The 16785-nt window shown below is 38.2% G+C and overlaps 1 protein-coding gene across 3 annotated transcripts in view; it reads right to left on the reverse strand.

Annotated features, from left to right (window-relative positions):
* pacs2 (phosphofurin acidic cluster sorting protein 2) overlaps positions 1-16430 on the reverse strand; it is a 36304-nt gene extending 19874 nt beyond the window's left edge. For all 3 annotated transcript variants that reach the window (XM_066678549.1, XM_066678550.1, XM_066678548.1), the window contains exon 1: positions 15854-16430. In XM_066678549.1, the coding sequence (XP_066534646.1) occupies positions 15854-15960 (107 nt within the window). In that variant the 5' untranslated portion in view covers positions 15961-16430. The remainder of the gene's footprint in view (positions 1-15853) is intronic.
* Between the last annotated feature and the right edge of the window lie 355 nt (positions 16431-16785).

The raw sequence follows: 16785 nt of genomic DNA on the forward strand, positions 1-16785 counted from the left end.
AAATTATAGTGCGATTTTATTATCAGTACTGTTAAACACAGCTTCTGAAGGTTAATCTGGAGCTGCCTGTACTATCTGCAGTTTGGCTTCCCTTTAATACACAACATGTAGTATCAGCTGTTTAATGTTTAATATGTCATTATGCCCTTCAGTATTCTCACTGTAATAATCTGTTTTATCATTAGTGTTGTCTGCTTCTTGCGAGCTCTTGTTTTATCTGTCAAACATAATACGTGAATAATGTGCCACACTGTAAGACAGGAAAAGATTTCTCTCTATTTGTCGTCCATTTGCAATGGAAAAGTCTAACAATTTTTTTGTTGCTGTAATTTTTTGATAGGAACTGGCAAAATAACAATTTGAACATAAGCTACATATTATTTAAAACAATTAAGTTAAAGTACATCAAATGAAAGATAGTGAGTGTGTTATGTAACATAGTTTATAGTTAATGCACATATTTAAATAAATTAAACCCAAATATGAATGCACCTTCACAAATCAGTTCTGATTTCATAAAGTTCACTAAAGGTCCCAAAATAAGATATAACACAAATAATATGAGCTGTGATTCATTTAAAATTTGGGACAGAGACAGAGACAGAGACAGAGAGAGAGAGAGACAGAGAGAGAGAGAGAGAGAGAGAGAGAGAGAGAGAGAGAGAGAGAGAGAGAGAGACTGAGACACTACACATGCAATGCACACAGAGGGCATATAGGGAGAATCTCTTTTCATCTAAAAATATAGTCAATTAAATATGCAGCACAGAGAGGGAGAATGACCTACATACTGTTCCCATTTCATTCATCTGTGTGTGTGTGTGAGAGAGAGAGAGAGAGAGAGAGAGAGAGAGAGAGAGAGAATGTAGGGTGGAGTTTCCATTTCAAAGAACATCCAAAAAAGAAATTACCCACTGTAGATACAGTACAACACCTGAGAAATTATCTGCCAAACACAAAGGAAAACAAGTGGGAAATTACCCTTCCAACACTCAGTACATAGGTACAACCAGTACAATACCCAGGGAAATACTTTCGGAAAACCAGGTAAAATACACAGGAAATTACTTGCATGTGTGTGTGTGTGTGAATGTTTTTGTGTCTTTAAAATACTTCATCTGCATTCCAGCTGGGCTTCAGCATTCTGAAATAACTCACACACACACACCCCCATACATTCTCTCTGAGCAAACCCTTGACCTACATTTATCTCACACTCACGGACACACACACACACACACACACACACACACACACACACACACACACACACACACACACACACACACACACACACACACACACACACACACACACACACACACACACACACACACACACACACACTTCTAACACATACTTCATTCAAAGTGCTGATGAAGGGTTATTTGAGGTGTGTTTGAGTGTGTGTTGTATTAGAGAATAAATTTGTTAACATAATTTATTATTAATATTGTAGTTGTTATCTTTGCTGTTGGTGGTGGTGCTATTGTTTGGCAATACCGAGATTGGAAATATGAGACAGAAAGAGACAGAGTGAGAGCATGAGAAAAAGTAAGAGAGAGGGTTATTGATGCTAATTCACTGAAAGTGTTTGTTTTGACTGTAAAAGATGTGCAAAGGCTTTAGTGTGTCAGCTGCTCATCTCAGCATCTCAATGTCAGATTAAAGTTCAGATTAAACCCAGTTAAATTAGAGATTAAAGACAGAGCTGTGCAGCCTCAGCGCTATTTTGGCTGTCAGAAAAACAGCTGAGTCAGAGCAGGGATTAACCTGAGGGAGGGGTAGGGAATAAAAAAAAAAAAAAGATATCTGCAGGAGGAGTGTAACTCCTCTGGAGGATAATACTTTAGTAAAGGGCAGATGTAACAGAAAATCCAAAATTCTTTTAAAACATATGTAGTATATACAAATAGTTTTAACATATTCACCACCCAACCTGTACAAGAATCTCTTGCAAAACTGTCAAGAGAAAAATTCATCATGACAAGATTGTGTAAACAGTATTTAATTACAAGTAAACCCAAACAGTGAAGTGTAAACCGCTGTTGCTTACTAATGTGTATCTTGCCAAACTGAGTGAGATATGAGTGATTCATACATTACTGTATCCATAATACTCTCTCCTCTGTTACTGTAGCAACATAGTGATAGTAAAGCATGAGTCACTGCAGGTGATGGCCAATATATTCAGGCAATCACAGCTCCCTTCATAGATTTACTCCAAATGATTATTTCTTTCTGAACCATTCACTGAGTGATTCAGTGTTTAAATCATAATGAGAAGAATTGAATAAACTATATATATATATATATATATATATATATATATATATATATATATATAGACAACATTCTAAAATTGTAGCTTCAGCTATTGATTATTTTGGCTGTTCATTTATTCAGTAGCTTTTTGTTTTAAAGTAAACCTAAAATCAAAACTGCCCTTTTCAACTGCTAGTTCACGTCTGTGGTCAAATTAACTACAAGTCAATGAGTTGTATTATTAAAGGAACACTATGTAAGGTTTGGGGTTTTGGCTGCTGGGGCTCCCCCTAGTGTAAATCATTTTTACAGCACAGTACAAAAATCTATAACAAAGTGGTGGTTTCCTGCCATAATACTGTTTCTGCAGTGCTGGGCCTACAGTAGCAACCACAGCAGCTCTATTCTTTCTGTCAGTGAAGCATCACAAGGACTTTGAAGTTGATTCATTGTCTGTAAGCGCTTATCCAGTTCAGGGTTGCGGTGGGTCCAGAGTCTACCGGAATCATTGGGCGCAAGGCGGGAATACACCGTGGAGGGGGCGCTAGTCCTTCACAGGGCAACACACACACACACACACACACTTTTGAGTCGCCAATCCACCTACCAACGTGTGTTTTTGGACTGTGGGAGGAAACCGGAGCACCCGGAGGAAACCCATGCGGACACGGAGAAAAACACCACACTCACTCACAGACAGTCACCCGGAGCAGGAATCGAACCCACAACCTCCAGGTTCCTGGAGCTGTGTGACTGCAACACTACCTGCTGCACTACACTACACTATCCGCAATTAGTTCATTCTTTTCAACCTTTCCTTAACTGACTAATGTTAAGTCAGAGTGTATTTCCATTATTTTTACTGATCAATTAGATGGTGTTTTGTAAATAAAATATGAAGTCCACAGTTACTTCAGCAAGACACTGCTTTTACTGCATTTTACAAAATGTTTTTGCATATATCAAATAACATATAATTATTTATGAACACTTACGGCAGTTTCTCCAACCTTTGAGGTGCATCATTACAAGAGGATTTTCCTGATGTTTAAACTAGAAAATCTCACCCAAGAAACACTGCAGTATTGCTGTAACAGGAGAGAAGGGATGTAAACTACAGACATTGGGTAGTCACGTTCATATTTTACATTTTTGTCTATAAATACCTAAACTTATGTTCTGTTTGCCATATGGCAGTCCTTATTATGTGTTATTTTTCATAAAGCATTTGGAAATTTGGAATGAAAAACATTAAAACATTTTACTAACTTTAAACAGACAGCAGCTGTATTGGCTGAAACAATTGGCTGAGCTGAAAAAAGCTTTTGAGGAAATAAATCAGTTCTGTACATTTACCCAGATGTTTCATTCAGAAATCTTTTTGCAAATAACAGAAAAGTGCACTACAATAATCCTCAGGCTGAATCAGTTCCCATATCACTCTGCAGCTTATCCTACTCCACATAATCTAATCTCATCTTTTCTGAAACAAGGCCATGATTTGACTACAGATAATACTACCTCCTCTCTCTCTCTCTCTCTCTCTCTCTCTCTCTCTCTCTCTCTCTCTCTCACACACACACACACACACACACACCCTGCCCATCGCAGTCAAACCGGTGGCAATGGCTTTTCAATTCACTAAAGAAATCAATCAGTAATAAATCCCCACCAGCTTTATTCTGATCTCTCAATAATCTGAATAATCCAGAGCTCAGGACATCCACAGAACAACTCTGTGAAGCAGGGGTCATCAAAACATCAAATGAGACAAAAACTGCACTTTCAGTCCATTTCAGATGTAAACCGATGCATTTAATGTTATAAGAATAGGGTAAAATGGGTAAAAACTATTCAAAGCCACAAATGGACTTTAGTCTGTAATTATAAAGCTAAATAAATGGACAGTGAGTGCAGAAACAAGGGGTTATATCTGATCGGTGTATACAATAACACTGAAAAAGTAGTGCTGTAAATCTCTGAGCAAAACTTTAAATAAGGGGGAGCAAGTTTTTTCAGCAGGGGGGAAAGCCTTCTCCTACAAAGCCCCTCAGCTTTGGAACAATCTTCCAGCTAGTGTTCGGGACGCAGACACAGTCACTATGTTTAAGTCTAGGCTCAAAACACACTTGTTCAGTTTAGCCTTTGGCAACTAACCTCTGTCTAGTTTAAGGTTGTCATTTCAGGAACTCATGGACATGGAGAATCAGGGTAAACCCGGATGATGTGCTCACAATTTCTCTTGTTTGGAGCGGAAGGATGTCTTTGCCTGAGCTCCTTCTGGTTTCCCTCCTCCCAGTCTGTTACAGTCTGATCCGTCACTACACTAACGAAAATATTCACATGCTCTTATTCTCTGCTGCACTCAACTCAACTAACTGCTTCCCTTTTACTGTTTTACTGTTTTCTGAGAAAATGGTGGCCCACTGATGGAAGATTGTTTGCTGGATTCTCCTGCGGCCCAGACCAGACCAGCTGCTCACCTTATTATTATTATGTAGCATAATGACACTTCATTGGTGATCATTTAAAATTCAATCTATAGTTTGATCAGAGGAGGATGGGTCCCCTTTGTGAGTCTTGGTTCCTCCCAAGGTTTCTTCCTCCAGCCTCGAGGGAGTTTTTCATTGCCACTGTCGCCTTCGGCTTGCTCGCACTGGGCTTTGATTTAAACGTTCTGTTCTAAAACTGTGAAGCTGCTTTGTGACAACGTCAGTTGTAAAAGGCGCTATACAAATAAATTTGATTTGATTTGATTTGATAAATGGAAGTACTATATTGCATGAACAAATTGAAGAAAATGTACTCAATGTACTTAATGTTTAGTGCAACAACACTGATTCCAATGGGACATGCTCCGAGTGCTCTAAGAATTTGTAGAAAGCTCCCATATTTCAACTACTTTAAGGTGAAACCTATGTGGATACAGTCTGTAAAGACAGAAATATAGGCAAACTATGACTTGATTTATTGTCACTGCACAAAGTATAAAAGGCAACAAAATGACATGATGCAAAGTAAGCAGCGCAAAAGACCACAAAAAACACCTTGGTTGTAAGGCACAATATGAAATTGAATACTGTAGAGTTTTACCGATTTATATGCAGGTGCTCTAAAGTGATGGAGCTCCAACTAGATGAGCTGGAGTGTTGTTTCAGATCCTGAGCTAATCCCCTATATATTAATGTGTGACCTCTCTAAGGGTATGTTGCTGAATGCCATTAAATCCTCACAGAAATTTTCCAACATCTAATAAAAAGTCTTCCCAGAGGAGTATAGACTGTTGATGCAGCAAACAAGGAACAATCTCTTGATAAATTTTCTTTCAATCACAAGAAATTATGGATATATTTCTGATTAAAATATGTATTTCTGAGAGTGGGGAAAAAATGATCAAATATCTGACCAATGTTGATAGTTTTAAGCAATTATCAGCTGATATCAATATGACTGATGCATGAGGAATTCAGTAAAAAAAATAAATAAATACTTGGTTCACATCTGGGTGTGGACTGAGACAAGCTGTGTTTAAATTCCTGAACTTTTCTGTGTCTTTTCTAATATTTTTCATCCAATGATCTTTCTCTCTCTCATATATATCCATCCCACAACGGATAAGAAGTTAACATCTGTAAGTTACATTCATTCTGCGAGGTAAATCTCATTATTACAGTGTTATTACAGCAGATGATTTAAACTTGCTGAACTGTTTCAGTAGTTAATTATAGAGAGTTCAAAAATCCTAAGTAACTGACTATACACTGACAAAACCTAAACAATAATAACTCACACACATTTTTGTTTGCTAAAGACAAATAACTATGCCATAAAACTGCAAGGGTCAAAGTAGTCCTTTGGCCTATATTTGCTCCTTCTCTGTTGTTTATTTCACCCTTCTTCTCTCTCTCTTTCTCTCATTTTTCGACTTGTTTGTTCCTTTGAGAGCAGTGTGCCACAGAATCTGTGTATGTGTGCATATTTTTTCTGAAGTGTGTATTGGTGTAAGGCTCTCAAGGGAACACACACACACACACACACACACACACACACACACACACACACACACACACACACACACACACACACACACACACACACACACACACACACACACACACACACACACACACACCAGAACAGAGCACTGATTGAAGCCTCAGAGCGTCATATTTGTGTGTGTTGGTGGTGTGTGTCACTCAAAGAGAGAAAACACTCTATTGTGCTTTTGTGTCTAACACACTCCTACCACCATTCTCTCTCTTACTTTCTCTCCTGAACACACACAGAATGTGGTTTGAAAGTTATTTTGCTGTTATTTAGCTGTTTCTGTACTCTTGAATTCTATACATCAACATAGATCCTAGAAAAGTTTAGATATTTTTCTAAAATGCAAAAAAAAAAAAATCACCTCTAATCTGCAATCGACAAATTCTCTTCACAATTTCAAGTATTTTCACTTAGCAACTTGAATGCAATTTGTATAAACCCTTTTTCCAGAAAAGTTGGGAGTTTTTGTAAAATGCAAGAAAAACTACAGTCTGTGATTTGTTAATTCTCTTGAACACACTAAGTACAAAAAAAAAAAAAAAGCTTTCCAGTGTTTTCACTGACCAACTCAATTCTGTTTTATATAAGAACATTTTATAATATGATGCCTGAAACATGCTCCAGTAAGTTGGGTCAGGGGTAAAATATGTGAATATAAAAAGTTTTAAAAATATAATTTATGATAGGTTCTGTCTTTGCAAGCAAAAAATATGTTGCTCATCACTTTGTGCCAAATTTCATGAGGGAATTGTCAAATAGTTAAAACAGAACATGGGTTTTTGATTACTTTGAGAGACACATCAGATAAGAGCAAAAAATGATGCTGAACAGTTGAAGTCTTAAATCAAGCAAAAATCCACTTGCAAATCTTCACCAGTTTGTATCCTCAGTTCCCAAATGATTATTTAGGGTAATTAAAAGGACAGGTGATGTAACACAGCAGTAAACATGCTTATTTTCCTAATTTTCTTATTCATATTTATATTTTTATTTTGCTTTGGTTTCTCTCAGTATTTCTTTGTTATCCTCAGAGGGAGTTTTCCTTGCCACTCTATCATCAGTGATGCTCACTTGGGCAAAGACACAGAATCCTGTTAAGCTACTTTGTGACAACACCAGTTGTAAAAATACTCTATAAATTGTATTGAGCTGAACTGAACTGAATGAATGTGCTTAGGTTTCTGAATATTAAATCTGGTTTGAATCTGAGAATGCCATTTCAAGGCAGAAAATAGTGAAAGTAAAGATAGTGAAGTTAATTAAAAATTCACAAAAAAAACTTTTTGCACTATTAGGCAAAAAGTGAGTGATTGGGTGAATGAATAAACGACTGAGAACAGAAATTCCATATTGATGGATGCCAGGTATAAGTCTATTGCAATTTGTTCCAAGGAAGAAACAGTCAAAATACAATACATAATGTGTGTGTGTGAAACAGAAAGCTGGAACAATGGCTTTTGTATTTGGTGCATATTCACAACCCCTCACACACATACACACATCACTATAATACAGCAGTGGAATGTCTGCCGTAAAATTAAAATTCCCTTCTCACAAAAGTGCAAAAATCATTTCAGAAAATTTATTTTATTTAAAAATGTGAAAACAATGAACAGTTTCAGCGCTAATGATCATGCAATTGTGTAAAACATTCCAGCTACAAGATACTAAAATTATCTCTATACTTTAAAAAGATTCTTGCACCACATATGCTGCACATTATCACAGTCTGCCCAAGATGCTACTCCTCACAGCCGGACTATAAACACTGAGGAATTCATTCTGAGCAACGTGGCGTTCGCTCGAAACCCTGCATTATTCATTAAAGAGCGGGAACAAACATTCAGAGGACACTTTCAATGAGAGTGTCATAATGTGATCAATGTTTTATGTCACTTTTTTCTTTAACACTAAAACAGACCTAATGTGGCAACAAATGCAATTACTATTACATTACTAATACAAACACACTGAAGGTGTCCAAGTTGCTCACTGAGTCACTCTCTGGCATCTTGGAAAGTGGGTTAGTTACAGAAAATCCAGTTATTCACAAAACATATCTAAAACAGACAAGCTAATCACTAACAACAGAACACAGAGATCATATACAGACCATGCCTATGTAAATGTAATTTAAATATACTAAATTCAGATGCAACTACACATCTTTGCTGTCCAATTAAAAACACACCTCAGCTTTTGTCAATTTTCAATTTACATCATTTGAATACAGCTGCACTCATTTAATTTCTGTAAATATTTCATGATGAATGAACCAATACAAATGCTCCATGATTTATATTCTTAATTGGACAGTAACAATATGTCAGTTCTTTTTACTGCAAATACCCACCATTTTTGTCCACCAAATAGACACCAGTCAATCAGTAACTATGCTCAACACAGATAAGACTATTCCAATTCCAGCTAGTCATAATGATATCTGAAATAGCCACACCTACCACAGCAAGTTTAGCCAATCATTAACGACGTTTAATGCTAACACGTTCACCATACATACACCTAACCCATAGAGAGCCAATCGCTGTATATGTCTTATTATGCCTAGTATTATGAGACACAATTAAACCAGCCAATCACAGTGAAGACCCCTCCACTGACAGGCCCATTGCAGTAAAACCAGCCAATCTGACATCAGCACTGCAGCTACAACAAGTGAGAGCCATAAAGCAGCTCCATCTGTAATGCTGGCTGTGCTCCATGGTAAACTCAGAAGAAAACCCACCCACACACTATTACTGCAGACTCACTTTCAAAACATCTGGGTCAACCAAACACAGGACATGGAGCACAACTTCAGACTTACAAAGTGAACACAATCCACCACACGTCTGCCAAAATGAGACTAAACATTACTTCTTCCCTCACTCTAACAACGAGTAAACACTTGTATTCTAGATACAAATGTTTATAGACATTCCTTATACTCTTTATATCTAGTGAAGTCAGTAAGTTTAAGGGGCATGCATCGCTGACAGAGACATTCAGTTGTGTGCATTTGTGTAGTCTCCATTGAAAAGCAAGAAAAGGAAATGGGATGCTTTGGAGAAACTGCACAGAAGCTTAAGATCGTAAGGCCCAATTGCCAATGTCTGCTAGAATGCTATAAAGCTCCCAGCACTGGGCTGTGATTGAGTGCCAACAGCGTTCTCTCACTGACATACAGCATCAACTACTTCTGACATGAGCTAGAATTTGTGATCCAGAACTAATTATTTATACGTATTACCTGACCTCATCAATGGTGTTTTTAAACCCTATAAAATAAACATTTCAAGATTTAGGGTCAATTGTTTCACGTTTAGAGGCTGTATCTGTAGGAAAGTTGGAAGTACAGAAAAAATTCCTTATAAATTCCTATCGCTTCAAAAAACACTTAATATTAAGTGTCCACAAACTTAGCCTATACACTAGTATTATAACAAGCATAATCTTGTTTGTTTTTAGAGGTGTATTTCAAATATCTGTTAAAAAACGAACAAATGAATGAGACCAGATACTTGATAAAAACGATGCCTGGACTACAGACATCTGGACTTATCTGTAGTTTTTAAACATGAGAGATAGCTAAGCTGATTATTCAGAATTCTAAGGAATAGAGGGGAATTCCCTCACTCCCTCCCTCTCTGTAAAAAATGTTTATATTAAAAAATGGACAGATCTTTAGAAGAGAACTGTAGCAGCATGTACTTTGAGTGTGTCTGTGTGCATGAGGGGGTGAAGTAGGTGGGTGTCTGGACATTAGTGAAGTTAGGAATGTAGACTGTAATGCTAATGGAAGCAAAAATGTTGATTAATAATAGCTTTAATCAAATTCAGTATCTAGTACTACAGTAATCGCCCCCTGAAACTAATATCTTCTGCAGTGTAATTTAATCCAGGTCATAATCTCTGTCCAGGAAATCCACACAAGCCTCTTCCGGACATTATTTGCCATTTGACGTTTTTCAGTGAGTGTGGTGTATTAAGGATTTGAGAAAGTGCTAATCTCAGCACAGGAGAACCACCCCCACCTCTTTCCCTTTCTCTCTTTTTTTCCTTTCTTTCTTTCTCTCTCTCTCTGGAAAACATAAATTCTCTGTTTCACTCTCACTATTTACTTTGTTCAACAGACATTGTTGTCAGTTATACATAGTCATTCATTCATTGTCTGGAACTGCTTATCCAGTTCAGTTTTCTTTAACACTAAAACAGAATAAATGTTGCAACAAATGTAATTGATATCAGATGACTAATACAAACAGATTTATGACTTATAAAAACAAAACACACCAAAGGGGTCCTAGTCGTTTATCGAGTCACGCTCTGGGATCTTGGAATGTGGGTCAGTTACATAAAATTCAGCCATTCACAAAACATATCTAAAACAGACAAACCCACTACAGACAAGCTCAACAGAACACAGAGAACATATACCGACCATGGCTAAAACAGACATGCCCTCTATGCTTAGACCATAATGTAAATTATACACAAAATTATCATCTGCAGAATTATCATATTATGGGATATTATTGTGATTAAAATTGAATGTTAGTGGATCCTGCCTTAAATCACTGGGCACAAGGCGGGAACTGTTACCAGTCCTTCGCATGGTAACACACACTCACACATATGCACATTTCTGAGAGGCCAATGTGTGTTTTTGGACCGTGGGTGGATTACAGAGCACCCTGGTTCACATCACTAACAGTAACAAGTTAAATAATTTTTCTTTCCTTTAGGCATACATAAATCTCCTCTCAAAATATAATCAATCAGCCAAGTCCCCATCAATTAGCATCACAAAAAGTAAACTGAATATTTAAGCCTAGCCATTGTTTTTAGCTTTATACTAACATACTCAGTTACGAACAGTGTGTCAGAAAACACATCAGTCAGTCATACATTTTCTGTAACCACTTCATTAAGTTCAGGGTCACAGTGGATCTGGGACCTAACCAGAATCATTGGTGCAAGGCAGGAACAGATTCTGGAAAGGACACCAGTCCCCATTGCAAGGCTTCACACACACACTCTCTGTCACTTACACACACCTCAGCTATGGACATATTTATTTAATGTGCAATGTGCAGCGGTCCACCTAAAGGACATGTTTTTTTGACTGTGGGAGGAAACCAGAGCATCTGGAGGAAACCCATGCAGACACAGGGAGAACACGCCAAACTCATCAGAGATAGGGGACAGTAGATCCAAGGCGCAGTTACTGAAAAACTAGATGCAGTTTACTGATTTAGGCAAGCAGTTAGCACTGTTATACCTTGTAGCTCCAATGCTAATTACAGAAGCAAATTTCAGGCTTAGGGGCAAGAGTGGATTTTTCATGAATATTTGGCTTTAAAAGGGATCTATCATACTGTAATGTTTTAACATCATTCTGACTCTACGTGTGCTAATGTTCCCTGCTGAAAAAAACAACAACTTGTGCCAGCTTAAAATCCAAACTGGTTTAAGCTTGATTTTTTACATCAGTTTAAAACTTTTTTTTTTTGTGTGTTTTTTTTTGTGATCCATAACTAATCATCCAACATCAGTACCTGATCTCACTAATGCTCTTGTGGCAAAATGTCACCAAAATCCACACAGGATAAAGTTATTACTGCAGCAAAGAGGAACAAACTCCCAATCAACACTCAAAAGCATTTCAAAAGCTATGCTGCACTTTATCTTGCAGTGCTGTAGAGACTTCCAGGCTAGATCTGGTGTGTTAGTGGAAGGTCAGAAATTAGGTGCTTGAAATAGAAATTACCCTACATCTGACACACAGAGGAGACAAAGAGCACCAGAGGGAATAACACTGCCTGTACAGAACTCTCTGAATATTTCATCCTAATCAACTATTAATTAGCCATATCTCCTCCATCCCTTGCTCTTTGATTCTTAATGTTTAAGCACCCCTATACTGAAGTGACATCTTGACGAAAAATGATTCAAACTGCAGTCCTTCATCCAAGACCTGCTTGGGTTATGAAATTGGATTTTTAGTTTTAGGACCAATTAAACCACAATTCAATGTAAAAATGAAAAAAAAAATCAAAATGTCTAGCAATAAAAGATTAAGCTGTTTATAAAGTGACTGATAGTGGTTTGGTGTGAAATGCTCAGTTCTCCAAAAATTTGCTGAGTCAGACGTGTTCTTCGTTGTGGTAAATGACACCCACTTCTTACAAGAGACATTCAAATAACAAATTGGTTCAGTGCATTAGCCCATTGATTTGAGGATCTTGAGCCTACCATCCCACAAAATGTGAAATTGAAACAACACAGTCAGTTTTTGTGGTGTAGCTAAAGGTCAGTTTATGCTTCTGCATCAAATCTACACCACAAGAACAGAGTAAGTACTGCGCAGTCGCATAACCTATGCACCTGACAGACTGCAACAACTGTGATGGGTCCACAGTTGGACAACAATGGATCGGGTTGAGAAAGTTTAAGTGAAAATCAGAAAATATGAAAAACTGCATGAAAGACTGTTCTTCACCACACTACAAAGATGATAGCAAATATATTGGGGAGAGATCTACTCAAACATCAGCTTGGACATCACAGCATATGAAGAGGTGAAAGAACTTGAGGGACACATTTGCTGTCACCTTTTAAAAAACTCATATGATCCCAGGTGAGACAAAAAGTGTCAGCATGTTATTTGTTTGATTAAGTAGTTGTTCTAAATTTCTACTGCATCTTACTGCCTTCGTGGTCTGAGCCTTTCCAATAACAGCCCTGGATCCATATTTTATATGAGAGTGCAAAAACGTGTAGAGTAACTAGTGTACTAATTAAGTATGGTGAAAAAAGGAAACCAAATGAAAAACAGGTTACAAACAAGCTTAGTTTTGTTCTAATCAAAAAAATTTTTTCCTGAAAAATGCAGATTTCCCACCATTGTCTATCATCGTTTTATATAAGCCTTGAGTAGTTCACTCATGATTGTGGGTAAAAAATTAAGTGCTATATTTTAATAAGCTATTTTAGACCCGATTCCTGTTACAACTAAGGTAACGAAATCTGAGTCTTTTCAAAAATTAACCATTTACATCCAAACACACTCAATCTTCAACATCTCGACCACTGAATTAAGATGGAATTGGCCTTAAAGTAACCTTTAAACAGATTATATATAAAACGACTTGTTTATGTATTTTCAGACAATTTGGGACACACTGATATATTCAGACACAGATAGATGTACGATACACAGAGATGTTCCATTAATCTCCTGCTGCAGTTGTTTACAAGTGTCTGAGGATCAGAGAAGCTTATGGCTGGAGAATATCAGTTGTCTCAGCTAGAACTCTGACCTCAGATCAGCTCCTGCTCTCTATAGGTTTATTATATGTGATATAAGATATGAGAGGTGAATCTGATCCTGGATTAGCACTCATCTGAGCTGAGTGTGATATGTGAGCCACAGCACTGGGATTACACACTCATTCTTTCTATTTTTGTACAGTCTGCATGAACGTTGACTCATTCAGTGTCTGCTCTGAGATAAACAGCATAATAAAAATATTGTATGTTTTATTAGACTTCTAAATGTTGTCTACAGTGGCAATTCCTGCTAAATATCTCTGAGGAGGGCAATAGTTGAGATAAATGCTAAGGTAACATGTTTCAGTTACAGATTAAGAGCTAGCCATCTATACATCTATGGCACATTGCACTCTACAAATTAATCAGGAATCTAACGTGACAGTGTCGTCTAATGTTGAAGAGTTTTATTTCTCTGGTCACCTCATTTAGAAATACTACCAGTAACCACTTGATTCATAAAGCTGTCTCTTTATCTACATACTCTACAGTGTTTGTGGAGAGCTTTATCCAGGAGTTCATTATAAAGATCTTCTTTAATAAAAGTTACTTTGCCTCTATAGTGAATCAACAATCAACTGTGGTCTTAAACAAATAAACTGCCATTGAATCAACCTCACAGACATTTTGAAGAACAGCTTTATCACTCCTCTTATAAAATTCTATTCATTTTTCACTCTTCAGTCTTCAGATATTTTATTTTAGGAGCAGGAGTTCCAGTGATGTGGGTTCGATTCCAGCTCCGGGTGACTGTATGTGAGGAGTTGGTGTGTTCTCCCCGTGTCCGCGTGGGTTTCCTCTGGGTGCTCCGGTTTCTTCCCACAGTCCAAAAAAAAACCACACATTGCAGGTGGATTGGCGACTCGAAAGTGTCCGTAGGTGTGAGTGTGTGAGTGAATGTGTGTGTGTGTGTTGCCCTGTGAAGGACTGGCGTCACCTCCAGGGTGTATTCCTGCCTTGCGCCCGATGATTCCAGGTAGGCTCTGGACCCCCCGCGACCCTAAATTGGATAAGCGGTTACAGATAATGGATGGATGGATGGATGGAGTTCCAGTGATTAATAATACATGTTTAAAAAAATGTCATATAAAACAAAAATCTGATCTTTCCATTTGAAACCAATTGTTGCTTAACATTCATGTTAATGCTGTAATGGGTTTTTAATCGCTGTATTTTGTTCATTGACCTTTACAGGCAAAAGTTTCCCCAAGGCTAAGACTAAAGAACAAGGGCTTTCCTGGATGCTGCTTTCATAATCAAGGATGACTCAGTTACCTTTCCCTAAGTTTCTAGTTGAAACACTGTGTTAATATAATACAATTTAATGAACATGGACCATATATTAATCACATAAATTCATGCTTTGTTTAAAATTGACCTGAATAAAACTGCTTGTTACATTTCACAATATTTTTAGACGGTATATTCCAGAAAACTAACAGCCTAGTGAAGCCACCTTACCTGCGCTGCATGTGTAAGCACCTGCTTTTAAACTGAGCTACTTCAATCAAAGAAAAAAAAAAAACACACACACATAAAATAAAATAAAGTAATAACAACATCAGCGTAGCACCGCACCGTGGCGCAGCAGGTAGTGTTTCAGTCACACAGCTCCAGGAACCTTGTGGGTTCAAGTCCCACTCAGGGTGACTGTGAGGAGTTTGGTGTGTTCTCCCTATGTCTGCGTGGGTATACTCCGGGTGCTCCGGTTTACTAACACAGTCCCAAAAAAACCATGGACTGGCTACTCAAAAGTGTCCATAGGTGTGAGTGCGTGATTGAATGTATGAATGAATGTGTCGGCATGTGAAGGACTGGTGCCCCTCCAGGGTGTGATCCCGCCTTGTGCCCAATGATTCCGGGTAGGCTCCGGACCCACCAACACCCTGAACTGGATAAGCGGTTTAATTTATAAAAATGCATCCCCAATATTATAAAGTTTTTACTGAGACATTGTTAAGGATTTCATTCTACCTAAGAGCAGATTACTGGGGTCAGGTACTGATGTTGGGCCTGATGCTGATGTTGAGGTACCGCGCTCAATGACGTCCTAAATTTTGGATAGGGCCACATCCCACAGAGGACACAGTCCCACACCTTTTTTTAAGGGAAATTATACAAACTGTTTTAGAAATTACTTCACCACAACATAGCTTAATTGTGTCTAAAGGCCTCTGAACATATTAGTTATACATAAATACACACATACCTGGGGATGCAGTGGGGTGAAGAGCCATCTATTTCCCATGTGGCAAAAAGGTTCATGGGAACCGGCGTATTGAGCGCGCTCAGTCGAGACCCCCCTCTCTCCGCCATACTGAACACACACACACGCGCACACACACACACTATACACACGCAGACTCTGTGCACTCATATACACACATACTTTATACATTCACCGCACACATATTGACACTACACTCACACATTCTACACTATAAAATATATTCACACTATACACAGAGACTCTAAACACAAATGTATAGCTCAAACACTCACTATATACATTCAGACTACATACACAGTAACTGTACATACACACGCTTACACCGACACACAGACTCTACAGAACACATACACAGCCCTCTAAAACCCAAACAATATACAACACACACGCATGCTCCATACACGCGCAGGTCTAAAGGAGCCTCGAGCCCTCGTTTGCGCTCGTGCTCCCTTCACGTCGCCACGGTCCCCTTCTTCATACTGAGTTACTCGTGTAGTTTATTGGTTTGTTCATATTATAATTAATTATTACACTATTAATCACCGACCGCGAGACTTCAGGGCTGCAGCTCTCCAGTCGCGAGCGCCTTCTGCCTGTTTTCTTTCTCACGCCCGTATGCCGACAGACTCCGCCCCTACTGTGCGCGGATTGGCTGATGCTGGCCACGCCCTTCATGCACCGTCATTGGCCGACTTTGTCAGCAAAACGATAAACACCGGTAAGAAGAAATCACGTGACCTGCATTACACTGCCTCCACTTATTACTTGTACATTAATACCGTGTTCACCAGCAACGTTTTCACTTAATTTTTGTTCATTAACAGTGTACAGTAATGGAGTGTTTGCTAGACTGCATTAGAATTTCCAACACAAGGCACCGTCTGCCTAGAAAAGCAAGGGTATGTGTATCC

Source organism: Hoplias malabaricus, chromosome 8 (assembly GCF_029633855.1).
Source record: "Hoplias malabaricus isolate fHopMal1 chromosome 8, fHopMal1.hap1, whole genome shotgun sequence".
Classification (NCBI taxonomy): domain Eukaryota; kingdom Metazoa; phylum Chordata; class Actinopteri; order Characiformes; family Erythrinidae; genus Hoplias; species Hoplias malabaricus.